Here is a 20,764-nt window from a genome sequence, read left to right on the forward strand (position 1 = left end):
AACTTTTTTTTTGGTGAATATTCGTCCGAAAAGGAGCTTTATAATTATTTAGGCTCTTTTTATAAAATATAAATGCTACTTCCGTTTTAAATTGTATGTAAAATTTTTTATCTAATTTGAGACGGAAATAGTAAATAAATAAATAAATAAAGTGAAATTTGGTACACTCTATTATTTTTTGAAATTGCATATTCCGTGGTGTCCAAATAACTGATAGCAACTTCATTAGAGTCACAAGGTCCCTCCTTCTCTTGCACAAAGGCACACTGAAAATCTCTCTCTCTCTCTCTCTGTTTATTATTACTCTGCCATAGCACTAAACGTAGACTTGATAACAAGATTTGGAGAAAAACCAGCTTTATCTCGCCAAAACCCCAAAGGTAGTTGAAGATTAGAGCGTTTCAACTTCCTTTTGATTTTTATTTTTGGTGGAAATGAAGATGTGTTCTGATTTGCATGCAACATTTCTCTTAGTACCATGTTTATGCATGCATGTTTCAAGATTTCTTAAGAAATTTGTTTCTTTTATAAAGATAATCTTGTCAATTTTCGAGTTTTTACTTAAATCTTGAGCAGTGATCATGTCTATGGTGACTAGTCTTCTCTAATAATTCACTAATACTACTTTCAAGCATTAATGATTCACTAGTGGGATGAATGATCTTGTGCTTTGTGCATGTTAAAAATCAAAACTTTTTTCAAGTTCCATGCATTTATTAAAGTCCAAATCAGGTAATTTTGCTCACACATTAGCCAGAAAGTCAGATTCTTGCTTGTTTAATTATACCCACTTTTGTTTTTGTGTGCCCAATTTTGTCAGATTGAATCTTATTAATTGTTACTACATCAATTTGGGTTGATCAAAATTTTTTTTTTTGGCATTGTAGATCAAGCTCTGAGACATATAATGTGAAGGATGCCAAACCAGCTATGGTTTGCACTGCTAATGATTTATCAGAATGGAAAGATTTTCCAAAGGGTCTCAGAGTTCTTCTTCTTGATGAGGACAGCAACTCTGCTACTGAGATAAAATCAAAACTTGAAGCTATGGACTATGTTGGTAAGTGATTCTGAATCAAACCCATGTGTTGTTTTAATCTGTTTTCATACTTAAATCCACAATTATTAATTTGATGTTGAAAAAATTGCATCTTTTTGGTTTTGGGTTTCCTCTTCAATTTGCTTTTTAAGAGTATATAATTGGTCCCCCATTGTCGAATATCATGGTCTCCACTGCTTTAGATGGTGTGTATTATTTATCTGAGAAAGGATTTAAAATTCGGTTTCATGGAATGATTGGGACTTTGAAGAGTCGTGAAAATGATCTATTTGTTATTATGCCCCAAACTGTTTTACAAATAGATTACATTTAGATGATTGACAAAAGAGATACTAATTCAAGCTATGATTGAAATTTATTCGTGCTTGAAAGTTTAAACTTTTGAGCACGAATTAATTTTTGAATTAGTAATGTTCAAAAAAAAAAAAAGGCTTGAATTAGTATCTCTTTTATCAATCATCTAAGTCTAATCTATCCCAAACTGATAATAATGTATCCACATGTTTTAACCTTTTGTAAAAGGGGAATTACTTGTATCTTTCTCCTTTTTAGAAGGAAATTGTTATTTTGAATTTATTACATCATAGAACTTTTGATGATGCAGTTCTTTACTTCTTTATATTCTATTCTGAGTCTCTAACTGTTACTATCACTCTCGATCTGTTTTCCAGTTTCTATATTCTGCAATGAGAGTGAAGCCCTTTCTGCAATTTCAAAGAAACAGGAAATCTTTCACGTGGCTATTGTGGAGGTAACACACTTTGATTAAAATGCTTTTTCGATTTGCCTAGATAAAGCATATTTGCCTCAAAATTTTATCGTCATCTTCTTTTGCTTTCTCATTTTCAATGGATAATACTCATGCCATCGGAGTAACTTCTCATTTATCTTGGTGGCTTAAGGGTGTGTTCGTTTGGTGTGTGGAGCATGCTCCGTCTGTTTTAGGGGGTTTTGTAATGTTATCTATGGATGCAGGTGACTACAAAGAATCCAGATGGGAGTTATAAGTTTCTGGAGAGTGCTAAGGACTTGCCTATCATAAGTGAGTTCTAAATCTGTCTATTTGAAGTCTCTTTTTCAATTTATTATCGTGTCTTCTAGCCATCAGTCAATTTCTTTTTTTTTTCTTTTTTCTATCAAGACAGTTTGGTAACATTAGTTTTCTATCAGGCTTTCTGATGAAAGAACTATAATTGTGTAAAATGAACAATAATGTAAACGATGATTCTAAGGGTTTCTTTGGACATCACACCTTTTAATTTGGTTTTTTCTGTGACAGTGACCTCAGATATTGATTGTCTCAGCACCATGATGAAGTGCATAGCGGTAAATTTCTTTTCTTTTTTTTACTTGTACTACAATTACCATCATGCAGATGTAAAAATTTGAATCATGATGTTTCTATATGGTTCATGTGTGTTTGTTTATTTATCTTAAACCAGAACATTTGTTAAATTTAGTTTTCTCATCAAAATTTTATTTATGTCGGATGATTATTTTCAGCTGGGGGCAGTTGAATTCCTTCAGAAACCACTCTCTGAAGAAAAACTCAGGAATATATGGCAACACGTTGTTCACAAGGTCAAACGTAGTTTCTTGTTCATAAAGCTTCAAATGGAACTAAAAGAAAAAATGTTAACGGTAATAGTTAATTTCAATCATGCAGGCATTTAATGCAGGAGGTTCTCTTAAGCCTGTTAAAGAATCTTTCGTCTCAATGTTGCCTCTTGAGCTGGAAACTGAAGAAATCGTGAAGGAAAATTCAGAGGAAACCGATATTACTTGTGCAGGAAGTGACAAGTATCCAGCTCCGTCAACTCCACAATTAAAACAAGGAGCACGACTGGTGGATGATGGAGATTGTCATGACCAAACTAACAGCTCCATGGAAAAAGAAGATGGAGAATCTAATAAATCAGTCGAAACTACAAGTGGGAATTCAATTTCTGTTCAGGACGGTGAACTTCCAAGACTAACCGAGATTGTCGTCAAACTAGAAGACGAGTCCGGTGAACCTTCTCCCAAAAACGACAACCATAATAAATATCTTCCTTTACAAGAAAACCTTACTGATAATAGTAAAGGGGGTGGCACTGAAACTAACAAAGCTTCTAGTCTTCACAATTCGTCCAGGAATAGAGCTAATCGCAAAAAGATGAAGGTAATTATTATTTTTACTTAAAAATACAGGATTAGCCGTCTCGATTCTAATTATCTGAGTTTTCAGGTTGACTGGACGACAGAATTGCACAAAAAGTTCGTTCAGGCAGTGGATCAACTAGGAATAGACCAAGCTATTCCTTCTAGAATACTTGAGCTGATGAAAGTGGAAGGTTTGACAAGGCATAATGTTGCTAGTCATCTCCAGGTCAGAATTTATAGTAATCATACTAAATCTTACATTTGTCATTTGATTGCCAAAGTTAATTTGTACATAAACTTTATGCAGAAATACAGAATGCATCGGAGACATATATTACCCAAGGAAGAAAATAGAAGATGGTCACAACCAAGGGAACGGAAATATAATTATCAACATAATAAACCGATAATGGCATTCCCTCCTCCCTATCAGACTAATCACCCCTTCCCAGCTCCTGCTCCTCATGTCTACCCACCAATGTGGGGACCACCTACTAATCACATGTGGGGTAACCCTGGCTATCCTACTTGGCAACCAGGGAAAAGTTGGCATTGGCCACCTCCATATCCGGCGGTAGATAATTAATTCCTATTATCATACTCCCTCCGTCCATGAATAATTGAGTCTAGTTCCTTTTTGGTACATTGAAAATTGGACGTTTCTAGTCGAAAATGATTTCTAGATACATCAGATTATTAACGATCCAAAAAAGTGCTTATGTCAATTATTTGTGAACGGAGAGAGTAGTATTTTATTTCACAGGAAATTAATGAAACTTTTTCTAATACTTCGTATATTTTGATGTTTCAGATGCATGCTGATACATGGGGTTGTCCTGTTATGCCTCCTCCTCCTCCGGGACATTGTTCATTTCCTCAAGTAAGACTATATGCCAAAAACTTTTAGCCTCAAAATCACCAGGATAGATTTTATTTAATCCTTTTGTTCTGTTCTGTAATTTGCAGAATGCAACTGGATATTACAATTCTGGTTTATTGAATAATAGTTACACCTTGCCGGAGATTTCTTCAGATTCTCATCTGGTAAATATTTCTATGTTCATGATCTTAGATATTTCTATATTCATGCTAAAAATTCCTCCATACGAAATCTCACATTGCTCAAGTTGCATTCATACGTATACATATACGATTTGATTTTGTGATGACATGCTTAGATTGTGGTGTGTGACTGTTAATAGAATTCATCATTCAAAATGTGGTACCACAAAGTTGGAGCAGAAAACCTAACCGATTTCAGGGTTACTTAATAAGTAGGGTACTAAACTAGACAGAGCACATGCAAGCATATATAAAGTAATCCTAGTTAGTTATGTTCATTTCAGTTAAAAAGTGAAAAAATATGGTAAAAACTGATTTTATGTTTCACTTGATACAGGCAGAGGAGGTAATTGACAAGGTTGTGAAGGAAGCGGTAAGCAAACCATGGCTGCCATTGCCACTTGGCTTAAAACCTCCTTCCACAGACATTGTCTTATCGGAGCTTTCCAAACAAGGCATTTCCACCATCCCTCCTCCTTCAATTTGTCATTGACCGATTGGTCCTTGTCTCATTTTTCATGACAGCCATTTTTTCTTTTGGTTTTCTCCTTTCAGAGTTTTTAGTTTAGGACTGAGGGAAAATTTAGAAGAAAAATGATTTTAGAGTCGTGAAAAAAGGAAAAAAACACGGACGGATTTTTGTATCATATCAATTATTATCCATTTCCCGAAAATAAAGTTCGTGTAACACGTCTTTACTTAGACATACAAATCACATTTTGACACGTAGAATTTGGGGGAGTTTAATTAAATTATTTTTGGAGAATTATGAAATATTGAGGAGAAAAAGCGAAATATATTGTATGACCCTAATAAGTGTCCATATATGATACGTATGTGTTAACGATGACGTGTTACGCAACCTGTATGCATGAACTTTTCGAAAATAACGTGGAGAAAAGCTCTCATTTCCTAGTTTACCGTGGAGACAATTTTGTCCCCGAATCCTGATCTAAATCTAAGGTGAACCCCACCAACAACAATCAGAGAGGCTGACGTGGGCAAGAAGAGAATACACCTACTCACTGATTGGAATGGCATCCATCTGATGATCATATTGGTAGCAGAGAAGGGTCCCAAAAGATAACTGTTCATCATGTACCATTGAATAATAATACACAAGAACACTAAAGAGAGCTGAGATGGAACCACGTTTGTGTTATTAGAGCCGCATGTAGGATTTGTGGTTGTAAATAAAGACCAAAGGCAAAACAAGACAAAGTACCTAGAAATAAGTCATTTGCTTGTTTGATTGTTTCTATCTTAATGTCTGTCTGTTCCCGACTCGATATTGTTTTGTTTGGTTGGTGAGTGAAAATCTTGATAAGATGAAAGTATGAAACAACCTACTTTTTTTTTGTTATGGGGTTGGTTGGTTGCTGTCTAATTATCAAATCGATTGGAAAAAAAAAGTCATGCTTTTGCGAGGATATCATGTTTCGTCTTTCTTTAGACATTTTAGAAGATGTATATTTTATATTGTTAGAAGTATTTGGAACAAAACGAAATATACAACAAATGAACGCATTATCGCTTTCTCAGAAAAATAGATGACTAGGGTTTTTTTAGATAGAATATATGTAAAGTATGAAAGTTACCCAAAGATGGTAGTAAAAAAAAGATAGGAAATATGTTATATAAATCTTACGTTACATTCGCTTTTCTAACGAGTGGAACCCCAAACCCTATGATTATGAAGGATAAGTGTTATAGATGGCTGAATTATTTGAAAAAATCAATTTTTGAACAGTTTTTAGGGAGGTTGAACTGTTTTTACGTGCGATTTATGTATGAATTTGTTGTTATGTGAAGATAATATTTCAGGAGCGTCTTAAAAAGAAGTGAATATATGAGGAGGAAACATGAAAAAAAGAAAATATGAGATGGTGATATTATAAGGCTTTACTAGTCACAAACAATGGCCCAAATATAGTTTTGGGCCACATTAAGGACCAACTAAAACCAAATGCTCATAGTTGCCACGTTGGGCTGAGTTTTTTAACGTTTGGGAAATGGATTGACGTGTAGTTATTATCTCTTTGACCGACCGTTAGGGACCCGTTTTCTCCCGCCTTTACCCAAAAGACAACAGCAACATACTCTCCCGCCAAATTTCTAATTAATTGGGCCCTACACTTTTCACCTAATAAAAATTAATCCCCAGCTTCTCACGTGACATTAAACGACTTTAAATTGCATTCATACAGCTTTTGCAAACCCAAAAGTTGGATTTTATTTTACAAATTACACATCATTTTAAGAAAATGGAAATCATGTCCTCTTTAAAATTCATGCTTTTCAGTTCATTCTGTCTCTAATTGAATCCTCAAACTTCAATTGTTAAATTCATTGATATGAACGTAATATTCTGAAACATTAGGAGATGGTAGTGCTATATCAGTAATTTAGGCTGGACATTAAGGATTGACAGTGCCATCGAAATTTTAATTTGAGGAGTTAAATATACAAAAATTACAGTTCAAGGATCTTTTTGTGAAAATGATCAAAGATGGGCACTCCGTGCAAAATAAAATTATCAAAAGCGAATTCAGCAAAAACAGAACGAAAAGCTATCGTAATAATTTCGTTCCACCATTTCCAGACACAACCACATTCTCTCTTCTCGCCAGGAAAAGAAAAAAAAGCTGACGATCGTCGATCGGAATCTCTTCTATCGCAAAGCTGTGAGTCATCCCTACACCTCTCTTTTTTTTCTTTTTCTTTTTTTTTTTTAATTGTTGCTTGTATCATTTGTGTATTTCATCAGTTGAATGAATTGATTGATCGATTAATTAATGGTTATCGATTATATCCATGAGTTTAACTTATCTGTTTCATTGTACATGCTGCGATGTTAGCTCGATCGTTCTTACTTATTATGTGAGTTTTTTCTTATAGTTTTCATGAACTGGGCTTTTATTTCATTAACGTTGCGCCGAATCAATCTAGCATTTAGAGGATTTGCTATGGACTTTAATTTTGTGTGTGTGGCTGTAATATGATTTGGATCCTTTTTCTTGTTGTTGAGGAAAACCAGAGCTTAACTTGCACTAGACATTTAAGATTTAGTTAATTATGGAGCGATTGAAGTGAAATTAGCCGTTTATGATAAGAACATATGATGATTTACTACTCTATAGATTCAATGAATGTTTTCTTTAATTAGTTTTCTAATTCAATTAATATGCTAGATGACTAATCTGCATTGTCCTGATAATAATAACGCGTTGCCGAATTTCCTCATTGCATTTTTCAGCAATTTACGAGTAAATGTGGCTTAATGTTTAGGTTATCAGGAAGTTGAAGAAATAGCAGAGGCCCAGTTGATTTTTGTTTGACAGGGTTGGAGGCATCCAATCCGAAAGATGGCTTGTAAAGGGTGCTTTGAGTGGTTATTGAAGCTCCTCAACTTCCTTCTTACTCTTGTGGGATTGGCCATGATTGGTTATGGTAGCTACTTGTTCGTGGAGTACAAACGAGTTACTGATGATGCACTTACAGCCTTACCTGTGAACGGGGATATAGTAGACCTTGGTCGGCCCATGCTCATTGCGGTGTCGTTTTCTACTAACTTTTTGGATAAGCTACCAAAGGCCTGGTAGGATGCCTTTTGATTTACTTCTATGCCTTGTTTCAATTTTTTGTTTATTCTTATCATAATGTATTGTGCGTGCCTGGTACAAATGTAAATCCGTTATATGGAAAGCATATTGAGTGAAAAAATAGTTTTTGATGAGTTTTGATCTTTGTTATGCAGATTCTTTGGTTTAGAAGCGTCAAAACTCTTGTAACTCTTTGCCTTTGGCTGAAAATGGGAGCAAATTTGATGAAAATACTTTATTCTGGATGCCATTTGTTTTCTCTTCTTTGATGAATGATTATTCGATTTTGGTCTTCTTCCTTCAAATACACTTATGGTCAGCGTTCTGTGAAATCTCCATTTTCTGGTGTCTAGTTTTCAGATTGTAGCTTCCATTCATCCTGACTGTCACTAAATTTTGCTGCTGCTTGAGAAGTTGCTCGTAGAAAGTTTCTGTAGTATTTCCATATGGTGATCTCAGACATGCTCTAATTCTAATTCTTGTATTCATTTGTAATCAGGTTCATAATTTTATTCATTGCCGTTGGAGTAGTCCTCTTCATCATTTCCTGCATTGGCTGTATAGCAGCTGTCACCCGATCTGGATGTTGCTTGGTTTTCGTATCCTAATTGTTCCAGTTATTTGCATTTGTGTTGTTGCAGACCAATGTTAAAATGAACTATATTTCATTCCTTCTTTTTTTAAATCATTAGTTTCTTTAATAACAATATAGTACTCAGTATTGCTGGTCTTGCTGATCTGTGTGGAATTAGCATGTGCCGGGTTTATATATTTTGACAAGAGCTGGGAAGAAGTAAGGAATCGTAAATTGATATTCTAAAATCAAGTTGCTCTAAGTTCATCTTATTCGTGGAGTACATTTCTGACAGGAAATTCCAACGGACAAAACAGGAGATTTTCACATGATTTATGATTTTCTTAAACAACATTTGGATATTGTGAAATGGGTCGCTCTCGGTTGTCTGATTTTAGAGGTAAGCATAATGGTATAGATTCAATGCACATCGACTTGCACATATATATTCAAAACCGAATGTCATTAAACTCGTGTGAAGTTGGTTGGCATACATGACTGGATTCAATTAGTGGATTTGAACATCTAATTTTTCAACTTTTTCTCACATTAACCTCAATTTGTTTATGTTCCTCTAGCCTGTAAAGTAGCAAAGAGATAGGTTTCTGTTATTATATTCTCTTAAATGACCATATATCTAATGAACCAAAAATTTGTTTCAGGCTTTAGTATTCTTGCTAACTCTTGTGGTTAGGTCAGCAAACAAACCTCTAGAATATGACAGTGATGATGAGTTTATATCCCCAAGGCAACAAATTAGGCAGCCTTTCCTGAACAGACCACCAGCTCCAGCTTCAGGTGTGCCAGTTTCTGGCAGCATGGATCAGCATGGTGGCAGAAATGATGCTTGGAGCGCACGCATGCGGGAAAAGGTGAGATTTATCTATGGCACTTCTCAACATCAACTTTTTAAATAATTGAAAATGATGGCGGCTCCTTTGTTGTTTAAAATGATATTAACAGTGTGTCTCTTATCCCATTAGGAAATTGTGGCATCATATGCCATTTGTTTGGCTAATAAGTTCGGATTTATTTTTTATTCGTTCAGTTCTTGGTTTAATACTTCTGTATTTAATTCTATGTTGCACGTGAAACCAGTATGGACTCGATACTTCTGACTTCACACACAACCTATCCGATTCCCAAAGGCATCAGCAAGTTACGCCACAGCCAACAGAAGAAAAAAGCCGTTGCGCAATCATGTAATCACTTTATAGGCCTTGCTGAATCCAAAATTTGATCCCCCTCAAAGGTCGATTCCTTGGACAGGTGTTTTGATCTCAGACAGCAGTCGTGTCAATTTCTCTATGTCCAGTTTGTGTTTTCATACATATTCCCCCCCTCTAATGTTTCCTCTTGAGACAATCTTTTTTTGTTTATGTCTATCTGTAAATTGTACTAATATCTTGTTCTGTTACCTTTAGGCTTTGATGTGGACTAGTAAATGAGTCAATTCTTAATTTGAGTACAAAAATCTTGAAGATCTTTGCTATGGAATGATTCCTTTTATGCTTTGTGTGACCTTGACAACGTCGCAAATGAGATTTTTTTGTTCTATGTCGACTCTAGCGACAAAGAATTCTCCCCAAGTCATCATTGTATGATTCCGAGATGCACACCTTTGAGGTTTCATCAAAGCAAAAGCAAAAGCATAACCAACTTATAAACCGGCGTATATTTTTCCGAAACATCATTTTCCTCTTTTTATTGCAACATATATAGCTCTTCCTATTTGTCTTTATTGTGTAATAGTATCATTTAAGCCATTAATGTCACTTTCTGTGTGTGTTTTCTTAATAGCTCTTTTTAATCTCTATATTTCTTTCTAGGTGCCTTGTGGTCCAAACTAGAGCTAGGTTAGTGAATGCAAATTGGATTCCTACTCTGGAAATTTTTGAGAAAAGACAGTTTATATATATTAGGTTTTTGGATATATCCAGTTGTTGGTATTTGGTAGTGAATTGATGATGATATTACTTACGTATATACTAGTGCGTTTTGTTAATTAAATGAAAATCCTTTTCATTTTCCAATAGATATGTCGATCATAACAGTAACGCCTATACAACTCACTCGACATAACAAGGTCCAAAGAGGTCAAAAGCACACAAACACATAGCAATAGGGCCTAGACCATTTAGAATCACAGAGACTCACCACTCATGCTTGTGCAAAAGTTGTCCAATTCGAACTGTCCGAAGAGCTAGCTCGTTCAAACGTTAACGTACATTACATCCAGTTATTGAGCATTAAATCTCCCCGATCGTGCAAATATTTACTCCGACAACAAGTATAGATAGAAACACTTACAGAGAAATTCATTTAAACAGTTGTATATATACACCTAAATATAATCTTATATCCTCATTTTCCAAACCATGCATGAACTCAAATCGATATGTACATATTGCATTGCAATGTGTATGTCTAGCTTTTTCTGTTGATACACATTCATTTTCAATATACCACGGAGTATATAGTGTTAAGAGTTGGCAAGATTGAGATCTCAATCTGAAATTGATTGGCTATTAGAACTTATTGTGGTCTGACATTGACGTTTCATGACCTTCCAAATCTATAATTTCAAAAAGAAAATGTATAAATTAAAGAAAAGTCAATTGTTATTAGTATATATTATATTATATGAATACCAGCACTATTGTTGTAAGTGACCCCCAGCTGTGAATGTGACCAATCTCATTTTCTATTTCCTTTTCCCTCTAGAATCATGTATTATTATACGTAGTATACCAGTATTGGTATATATAGCTTGCATTGATGCGAAATGATACTATCACAATTACTTCAATTAGTAATATATCAAAATACATAATTTTTTTTAAAAAAATAATAATATCTTAAAATATATGATGTTATGTATTTTTAGATTTATTTAAATGAATTTATATTTAATCAATAATTTTTATTAAAAATATTTATTTTGATAAATTTAAAAATATAAAATATTATGTATTATGAGACGGAAGGAGTATTTGTTTGTTGGGAAAAAAAAGATGACGTCTCTATAATATGCACCTCAATAAAAAAATTTCGAATCTATATGTTCTTCTCATCCTTTTCTATGTCTGATGTATATTATGAACGTAGGGAATTACTAATTTTTAAAGGAAAGAAATGGAAAAAATCTTATACTTCGAATTCAAAATATATGAATTTTTTAATTTTAAATATTTTTTAATTATTTAAAATTAAAATACTATATATTTTAAAATGAAAATAGTATTTTTTTTTAATATTAATGAAGGTAGTATTAAGTTAGTTGAGAGGGTGTAAATCTAAACAGATTTAACTGATAAAACACGTAGGATAGAAAGTATTATTTTCTTTGTCATAGTAATTTACAGACCCTTAAAAAAAATAGTAATTTACAGAATCATTCCGACGATTATATGATATATGAATTATTTTCTTTGTCATAGTAATTTACAGAATCATTGACCGACGATTACATGACATATAAATTATAAATGGAGAAAAAAACACTTCGAAAGGAACCGTCATCAATCCATGACCAATAATTTCATTGTATATTATCTCATGCAAACGAAAATAAAAACACAAATATTTTGTTCTCTCTGAAATAATATTATTTTTATTATGTTTAATATTTTATACATTTGGTCCGTTACGTTTGTTCTTTTTACATAATCGCTTCGAGGAGTGATCAACTCAAAATATTCTTTCAAAACGAAATTCATTTCGGACTTGACAATGATATTACTTTTATTCTTAAAATCTCAATCATAATTCATAATCGATCTATTTTTGTGATGGTGGTTTTGAAATGATTGTTTTTATAATGGTTAGTTCTGAAAATTATCTGCATGCAGCTTATGAAAATTTCAAAATTATTGTTTTTTTCCCTCTGCTTTCTATCTAAAATAAAATCTCCAACAAAAATTGATTTGGGGATTAGGGTTCTTCATTTCAATCCGTCGCTCTGTTAGATTTTAAAAGCAAACTTAAATTGTTATTATTTCAAAATTATCTTAGTAGCCCCAATTTTCTAAAAAAAAATTTCCTTAAAAAAAAAATTTGGTTGGTTGATGGCAATCTACAACGATTCGGGTTCATCGCCATCGATTTATACCATTTCAAAGATTAGGTAGTCCGAAATTCAAGACTCATGAGTCTTAAATCACGAAGCGTTTACCAGAAGGATGGGACAGCGTCAGAGCTCATATTAGTCTATAAATATAACGATTAAGGATAAATTTGAGTTTGGATAAATGTGAGCTCAAATTTTCAATTCAAGTTCGTACTCTTCCCATATAAAATTCTATTATTTGTTATGTTTATAATTATATTTTTCCACTTTCTATCATCTGTGACTTAACAGTCTAAGAAATCCATTGTTGAATAAGAATTGAAACGAGAGTTTTTGCTAATGAGTTTAAGAAGAAAGGTAAAATATTCAGTAATGATAATAATCTCAATATTAGCGTGTATTACTTAAAAAGCAGCATGGATTTATTTACCACTTCCTAACTGATTTTGATCAATTGAACTAGACAATATTTTCTTTGAAGTTTAATTATGTTTGACAACAACATCTTATATACTTAAATTAATATTTCACAATTAATTTGTTATAATTATGAATTTATGATCATAAAAAATGAAAGAGAACTAGGAATTGCATATGGATTTTGAGATAAATGCGTTGACTAATACAATCTCATCTCTCATCTTTGTGTTATTTTTTCATGACATGAATTTCTATGTCTCGACAGATTTGGCTCCAAATTGAGAAATTGAACATTGAGATATTAACTGAAGATGTGTATCCTCTTATCCGTATAGCTGTTTATTTTGGTCTTCGTTATCCAATCGACGAAAAATGATTTATGTGACTTATGACATGTTTATAAACTTGGAAAAAGTGAACATTATAAAGACGGTTCATTGGCTATGAAATGAAAAAAAGATGAAAAGTAGCCATGGACTTGGTAGGACAAGTGTTATTATTTTATGATATTATATGTCATTTTGTAGTTTTTTTTGTATAACAAAAATAATATTAGTTTATATTTACTATATAATTAACTTTTGACTTATTCTTAAGCATTATATTAGATGCTATTTCTTTACATAGTAATTAATAATATCATATAATTAAAAAATAAAAAATAGATTAAAAAAATAAATACAATGAGCAACAATAAAAATGCACGTTTATCTATTCATTCTATAATCATAGTCGACTTTATTACTTAGTTGTAAGTTAGATTATTATATTGATGTCCATATTTTCATTATTTTTTTCATCCATCCCATTGTAAAAATAGACAATTTTATATTCAAATAAAATGAAATACACAAATTAAATCGACGTCGACCAACAATTTCGCGCGAGCACTTGCCACTAGTTTCTCTATATTTAACGATATTGCAGGTATTTAATTATAATAACTTTCTTATATGGCGACACAACTAAAAGGAAGAAAAAAAGTACTATATTACAAGCAACAAAACAAAACAAGAATTGGGACATCAACCCATAGTTGATCTCCAGTCTGTCTCTGTGTTGTCTCCCTCCTACAGTATAAATACCTAAAACTGTATTGTAGCAGGACGACATCGTTTTTAACTGTTGTTTTCTGGTAAAACAGTCAAAAACTTACGTAAGTGTGTCATATGAATTGTTTTTATTAAGATGGTTATGTTAAGTGTTAACTAAACCGTAAACTCTGAAAAGAAAAAAAAAGGGTCAACTAAACCGTACAATCAATCAATCCAACACGGGTTAGGTTAGCACTAGGAGACATCAAGTCGGATAATGATAATGTTATGCATAATTTTAACAGATGTCTTAATTTTGATCCTTTTATTTTAAAATGTTCGCCATGAATCCTTTTAATTAAAGAAGGAAAATGCATGATAAGGATTACTAATACAGTGTATTTTAAAATGAGATTCAACATCGATTTTCTTCGAAAGTTAAAGGACTACTTATAAAAACAAAATCAATTGTCAAACTTTCTAGTCTGACTTTTTGAGTGTGTTCTAGTTGCATGGATTGGAGATGAATACAATGTGAAATAGAACTAAGAGTGATAATGATAAACGAACTGAGGAATGAAGGCACGTATTCAACTGGGTGTTCAATTGGGTACAGTACTTTTGTGTATTGTAGCGGGTAAAGGTGAACATTTATGATGCTTCCCGGAAACGAAGTTTCCGGGTTTACTAATTGAGGTTAGGTGATTAATTATAGTTTAAAACCGGAAAGAGGAAAACCAGGCCATGCTAAGACCGGAATTAACAAATCTGGCCATGGCTATAACCGGAATTAACAAAATCGGGCCATGCTAAGACCGGAATTGACAAATCCGGTTAAGTGAACGACCGGAAATGTGATTCACGGTTTAATGTTGGACCGGAAACGTGATATGCGGTTTAATGCTGGACCGGAAATGTGATTTACGGTATAATGTTTGACTGTACATTGAGTTCTGCCTAGCCAATGTTTGAGAATGGAGCTGGCCTTTTCCTTTAGGATTACCATTCCCTTGAGACCCCATTTCCTAAATTTCCAACCCAGTAAATTTAATCTTACCGAATCATCCCAAGTCTGAAGCTTGATCTTCAAAAACTCCCTAAAACATCAGCCCAACAAATTATTAGGACTTCAAACTCCACACAAAAATCTGAATTTTATAGGTGAAGTTGAACTTTGAACACCTAAAAATTGCAATCCATGAAATTCCTTTCAATTACAAATTACAACAAATTTTAACCTTCAAAATGCTGCATGCAAATTCACGATGACTAAATTAGGCATATAAAAAACCAGCAGAAATAGATGATCAAAATAGCGTACCCTACTACCATTATTATGAATTATTTCTACAATTCTAATCAAAATATAGTAATTCACGCCCAAAAGAGAATTAAATACTCTAATTGATCAATATGAAATCAATTACCAGAAACTACTAGAGAAGTCTAAATCTTCATCATGCAGAGTGTGATCGAAAAGGATGCAGAACTCCAGTCCTTGAATCAAAATTGTTTAAACTAAACCACAAACTCTCAAAAATTTCTTCACAGATTCACAAACAAAATTTTGCATGCAATAAAAATCAAAAGAAGATGCTGAAAATGTAAGCAAATTAAACTTTTAAACAAACAGAGGAACTTGAAACTTACGATTCACAAACAGAACGTGCCATTTGTCATGCATGCATTGGATAATTCGGTGGCTTTTGGCACGTGGCCCTTTGACCGGGTTTGTTAATTTCGGGTTTTGTATTTCTGTAGTTGACCGGAACATTGTATCCGGTTTTAGTCTTGTGTTAGTCTTGGACCGTTGTATCCGATTTTAGTCTTCTACTCTTTACCCGTAATTGAAGATTCCGGTTTACGGTTTGGCTTAATTACAACATTAATTTTGTAAAACCGAAAATGAAATTTCCGATCGTACTACCTCTGTTCTGTTCACCTCAATACAAATTGTATTAAAATGTCTAGCTTTTTTTTTAAGGGAAATACATTTATAATTTCCTAATGTTCAATTCTAAAGATTTTGAAAAAAAAAAATTACTACATATTACTACTTTTATAGAAAATTATATGGAGTAGAATTATGAATTATGAGCCTAACGTGTAGATAGAGTTTTGACTTTAAAGGCTTCAGAATTCCGCAAATGACGTTATTACTTTCCATTTCTATAAAAATTGAGGAGAAACTTCATTGGATAGCACATTTCGATAAAATCCATCATTAATTATCATCAAACTTCTTTGTAAAAAATTGATAGTATATATTTGATAAGTGCTTATAACTCATAATTGTTCATAAAATAAGTTATTTATAAGTGCTGTTGATAGTATTATGACAAAATTTAGATTTTAAGTTAGTTTTTTGCAATTGAAATGTATTGATTCGATAATGTTTTTATGTTTATAATTATATTTTAAATATTTATAGAAAAATTAATTTTATCATTGAACGAATTCATCTAAATCAAATTCATTAAATTTATTGAACAAATTATAAACGATTTTCATCAAAACTATAAATAATTTGATAAAATTATTTATAATTTATCTCATGAATTTAATGAATTCAATTTTGGATGATCCGAAAAAAATATGAGATGGGCAACTGTTGAGCATTTGCTCCACGTATAGTGCTTTATTGACCCCACATTCTGTGTAAGTGCATCAGTTTATGAATCATTTTCCATATAATATTTTATTACATAAAATAAATTCTTAGAATTTCTCCTCATACATAGTAGTTTTTTTTGTATGCAAAATCTTAACCGTCCAACCAATTGTTCTTCATCAAACCTACTTCATTTTTACCAATTATGACTTGTATTCGTTCGTTCAATTTGTTTATTGTCAACCCATTTGCTTGTTCATGGTGTGGGGTCACTGTAAAATCTTGGCCGTGTGCAGGTATTGAATTATGGATAATATTTTAATTTCCTATTAAATTTCTTTTAATGGTCATTGTCATTTTGTTTTAAAAAAAGAAACAAATTGAGATTTTGGGTGTTGTGTAAATGATGTAACTTTCTATATTTGTTTTATAAAAACTTGTGGTGGTCATTTCTGTTTCATCTCAGTTAAGTTTTGGGATTTTGTTTAATGTCTCTCTGATTAGGATCCAACTTAGTATAATAATTGCCCAAGTTGGAAACTTTCTTAATCTGCTGCTGTAATTAGCAACTGGGTTGGTTGTAATTTCTGTTAATCTTCACACAGTAATGTATAAATTTTTTAATTATTTGAATATTGCAACTGGGTTTTTTTGTGCTGTTGATGACTGAGTATCTGAAATGGATTATCTTGTCGTCTACATGGCACAAAATAAATTCCATCCTAGGGGCTATATATAGGGTTAGTTATCACGAAAGTGATGTGTCAATTTTAATGGAAATAACATTTTGGTTGGAATTGAATTATAATATATCTGGTTTGTGTTAGGAAAGGAAAGCTATAGCTAAATGGAGAAGAGATCAGAATAGAGTATTCTCTTTGCTGCAAGTTGAGGAAGTAGATGAACTTTATTTTGTGTGTGTGTCGTGAAGTGTTTGGTCCCCAAATGATCAAATCTTCTTTTAATTTAGCATTTAGCCCGCCTTCTGCCCATACCCTTTAATTGTTTTTGTAATTAAGCCTTCCTATTTAAGTAAGTAATCCTTCGTTCCCTACCAAAGTGACAACAGATCAATACTAAAATTAACGCCGGTTGCTTCTTCCAAAAGTAATTGCTCCTTTCCTTCTACTCTTGTGAGATAATTATGAGAACTACCAGGAGAGGAAGGCGTTCTGAGGTATAATATATTTAAGGTTGAGCTCATCTCTTAGCTTGTTTGGTTGAAATTAAGCATTTTGTTTGTTAATTATTGTTTTTAGGCTTTCTGGCCATCGATTGTGATGAAGAAATGGCTGAATATAAAGCCAAAAGTGTATGATTTTAGCGAGGATGAGGTGGACACTGAAACTGAGAGTGGAAGATGATGGTATGTAACTATATATGCTCTCTTCTACTACTTGTTCTTCACAATACTAAACTTAAATGATGTTCATCGTTTCTCTTCGATTGATTTTCGTCTTCCAGCTTGTTCTCTTAAGGATGCAAGAGTACACGCTGTTGACGATTTTGGCAGTAGATGGAGCCAATCTGAATGCCAAAGTCAAATTTCAGGCAATACTTACTTTCTGTCTTAAGATCTCAAAATTTGATTTACGCTTCTTTAATTATATCGTTTCAATTTTCCCCCATCGTCCACGGTTTTCTCCTGTTCTATTACAAAATCCTAGGATTATGAATACTTTCTTTTTTACATGGTGCCTGGTCCTATGTAAAGAAGCTATCAAAAGCATTATATACTTTCTTTTTTACATGGTGCCTGGTCCTTGAATGAATTGTTACTTTTTTTTATTTCTTGGCTCTTAAGTCTCAAAACTTTCATTTTTCCCCTTTTCTGAATTGTAGATGAACCTTCCAAAGGCTATCGATCAAGACATAGGAGAGGAAAATCTGAAACTCTGCGTGTTCAGTACATAAACACAAAGGATGTGAGGTTTGGCGTGATGTTCTTATTATGCTATCCAGGCTTCTGCTTTCTACTACCTCCGTCCCAAAATAGATGCAAATTTTTCAATGCAAATTGCATGTAAAAATTTGCATCTATTTTGGGCCGGAGGTAATATTTTTTTTACTAAAGTTGATACTTAATTTTTTCTGTTTTGGTTTTTGCAGGGTGACTATTGGAACTTGGAATGTTGCTGGAAGATCTCCTTCTGACGATACTGAGATCGATGATTGGATATGTTCTCAACAGCCAGCTGACATGTATATTCTTGGGTGAGTAAAGTTCTCTAGAATGATTTATAAAAATTAAGGTTCAAATTTTACAAGGCTGGTATTTTGGTTTTCTACAGGTTTCAAGAGGTCGTCCCTCTGAATGCTGGGAACGTACTAGGAGCAGAAGATAATCGTCCAATTTCGAAATGGGAGACACTTATCCGTAAAACTCTGAACAAATCCTCGGAAAGCGAAAGTAAGCATAAAAGCTACAGTGCCCCTCCTTCCCCTGTACTAAGGACCTCTTCAGTTGCAGATGAGCTTGCAGACGAAATAGATGATGCGCCTTTAGAGCTCATAAGTGCGGGGAGCCCTAATCTTCATGACTTAGAAAGAGAAGGATTTGATAAAGTTGTCTGTATCGGAAAAAAGTCTACAAATGAAAAGAATATATGGAATGGAGTATGATACAAGACTAGACTGGCCGGAGATTTCTTTAGATGCAAACTCCTCCTCGAGTAGTATCTTCCGATTTTAAGTTACGTAGAGTGTGGAGTAGTAATGCCAGGATTGGGTCGAATTCACTTGACAACCCTAATTTGATTTCCAATTTTGCACTAAGTGGAAGTAGACTGATCAGAAGATCACACCGTAGCTCTGAAGACTTGAGCTCATTTCTTAAGGAAAAGGAGCTTGAACCATTGGAGGATAGAAGCTCTGATGATGAGGAAGATGACGACAACGAGAACGATGATGTCATTTTTCCGGAAACAGAAGAAGAAAACAATTGCACAAAGTCACGGCCTAAATATGTTCGAATTGTGAGCAAGCAGATGGTAGGGATATATTTATCGATATGGGTGAGAAAGCGACTTCGGCGACATATAAACAGCTTAAAAGTATCTCCTGTTGGTGTAGGCCTAATGGGCTACATGGGAAACAAGGTAGGTAAAATGGAGTAACTTGTAGTTTACGTTACCCAAATCCAAAGATGTTTCAGTCTGAATTGGTGATGGATGCATGATGCAGGGATCTGTTTCTGTTAGTATGTCTCTTTACCAATCAAAGATGTGCTTTGTTTGTTCTCATTTGACTTCTGGTCAAAAGGATGGAGCTGAACAAAGGCGAAATGCTGATGTTAATGAGATTATTAGACGCACCACTTTTTCATCTGTCTTTGATATTGTGGATGATCAACCTCTCACAATTCCATCTCATGAGTAAGTGTATATATATATATATATTTCACCTCATTATGTTAGGTATTCATTTTGATTGATTTTTTAGATATATTGTAATCAAATAGCTGATTGCTTGTTCTGCAAACAAACAGTCGGATATTCTGGTTTGGCGATCTAAATTATCGTTTGAATATGTTGGACGCGGAAGTGAGGAAACTTGTTGCTATGAAACAGTGGGATCAACTTCTTAATCATGATCAGGTAGGTAACACATTTACTAATTATCATGATTTGGTAATTCCAACCTAGAATAGAAGATATTAGTCCTTTAATTTATCTTCTGAAGTCTAGTTTGAGAAAAAAAAAAGACTAATAGTAATAGGCGTTGATGGAATGGTTCAGTTGATCAAAGAACTCCATAGTGGACATGTATTTGACGGATGGAAAGAGGGATTGATAGACTTCCCTCCGACTTATAAATACGGAATAAATTCCGACAGATACGTCGGCGAAAATCCACAAGAAGGGGAAAAGAGGAGATCTCCGGCTTGGTAATCTTCACAAGTTTCCTGGAACAAGATTCCAATCCTTCATTTTGGGTCCTCATACAGTATTTGAAAACGTTTTGCAGGTGTGACCGTATACTTTGGTTAGGAAAAAGGCATAAAGCAACTTTGTTACAAGAGGTCGGAAATAAGGCTCTCTGATCATCGTCCGGTCACTTCTATGTTCGTGGTTGAAGTTGAAGTCTTAGACCATCGAAAGCTGCAAAGGGCACTAAATGTCAACAAAGCAGTCCTACAGTCGGAAATTTTGTTAAATGAAGATGAGGAGGATTACAATTTAATCAGATAG

At 33.4% G+C, this 20,764-nt stretch overlaps 3 protein-coding genes across 3 annotated transcripts; all 3 read left to right on the top strand.

The window, feature by feature from the left end:
• The first annotated feature begins 930 nt into the window (after positions 1-930).
• LOC139881850 (two-component response regulator-like APRR2) lies at positions 931-4,757 on the top strand. Its single transcript, XM_071866254.1, has 11 exons — positions 931-1,060; positions 1,732-1,811; positions 2,036-2,102; positions 2,340-2,386; positions 2,564-2,641; positions 2,727-3,221; positions 3,288-3,428; positions 3,510-3,776; positions 4,014-4,082; positions 4,169-4,246; positions 4,602-4,757. Exons 1-11 carry the CDS (start codon positions 931-933, stop codon positions 4,755-4,757), a joined length of 1,608 nt encoding a protein of 535 aa, XP_071722355.1.
• A 2,872-nt stretch (positions 4,758-7,629) lies between these two features.
• LOC139881858 (tobamovirus multiplication protein 2A-like) lies at positions 7,630-9,646 on the top strand. The gene is made up of 6 exons (XM_071866262.1): positions 7,630-7,862; positions 8,366-8,465; positions 8,579-8,659; positions 8,736-8,840; positions 9,103-9,312; positions 9,539-9,646. Exons 1-6 carry the CDS (start codon positions 7,630-7,632, stop codon positions 9,644-9,646), a joined length of 837 nt encoding a protein of 278 aa, XP_071722363.1.
• Positions 9,647-17,718: 8,072 nt separating this feature from the next.
• Positions 17,719-20,764, top strand: LOC139881851 (type I inositol polyphosphate 5-phosphatase 2-like). The gene is given in 14 exon segments (XM_071866255.1): positions 17,719-17,751; positions 17,834-17,929; positions 17,931-17,940; positions 18,039-18,125; positions 18,417-18,504; positions 18,684-18,788; positions 18,866-19,145; positions 19,147-19,236; positions 19,238-19,672; positions 19,758-19,948; positions 20,062-20,170; positions 20,312-20,460; positions 20,541-20,565; positions 20,567-20,764. Coding segments are annotated over 14 exon segments (1,896 nt in total).

Source organism: Rutidosis leptorrhynchoides, unplaced genomic scaffold (assembly GCF_046630445.1).
Source record: "Rutidosis leptorrhynchoides isolate AG116_Rl617_1_P2 unplaced genomic scaffold, CSIRO_AGI_Rlap_v1 contig203, whole genome shotgun sequence".
Classification (NCBI taxonomy): domain Eukaryota; kingdom Viridiplantae; phylum Streptophyta; class Magnoliopsida; order Asterales; family Asteraceae; genus Rutidosis; species Rutidosis leptorrhynchoides.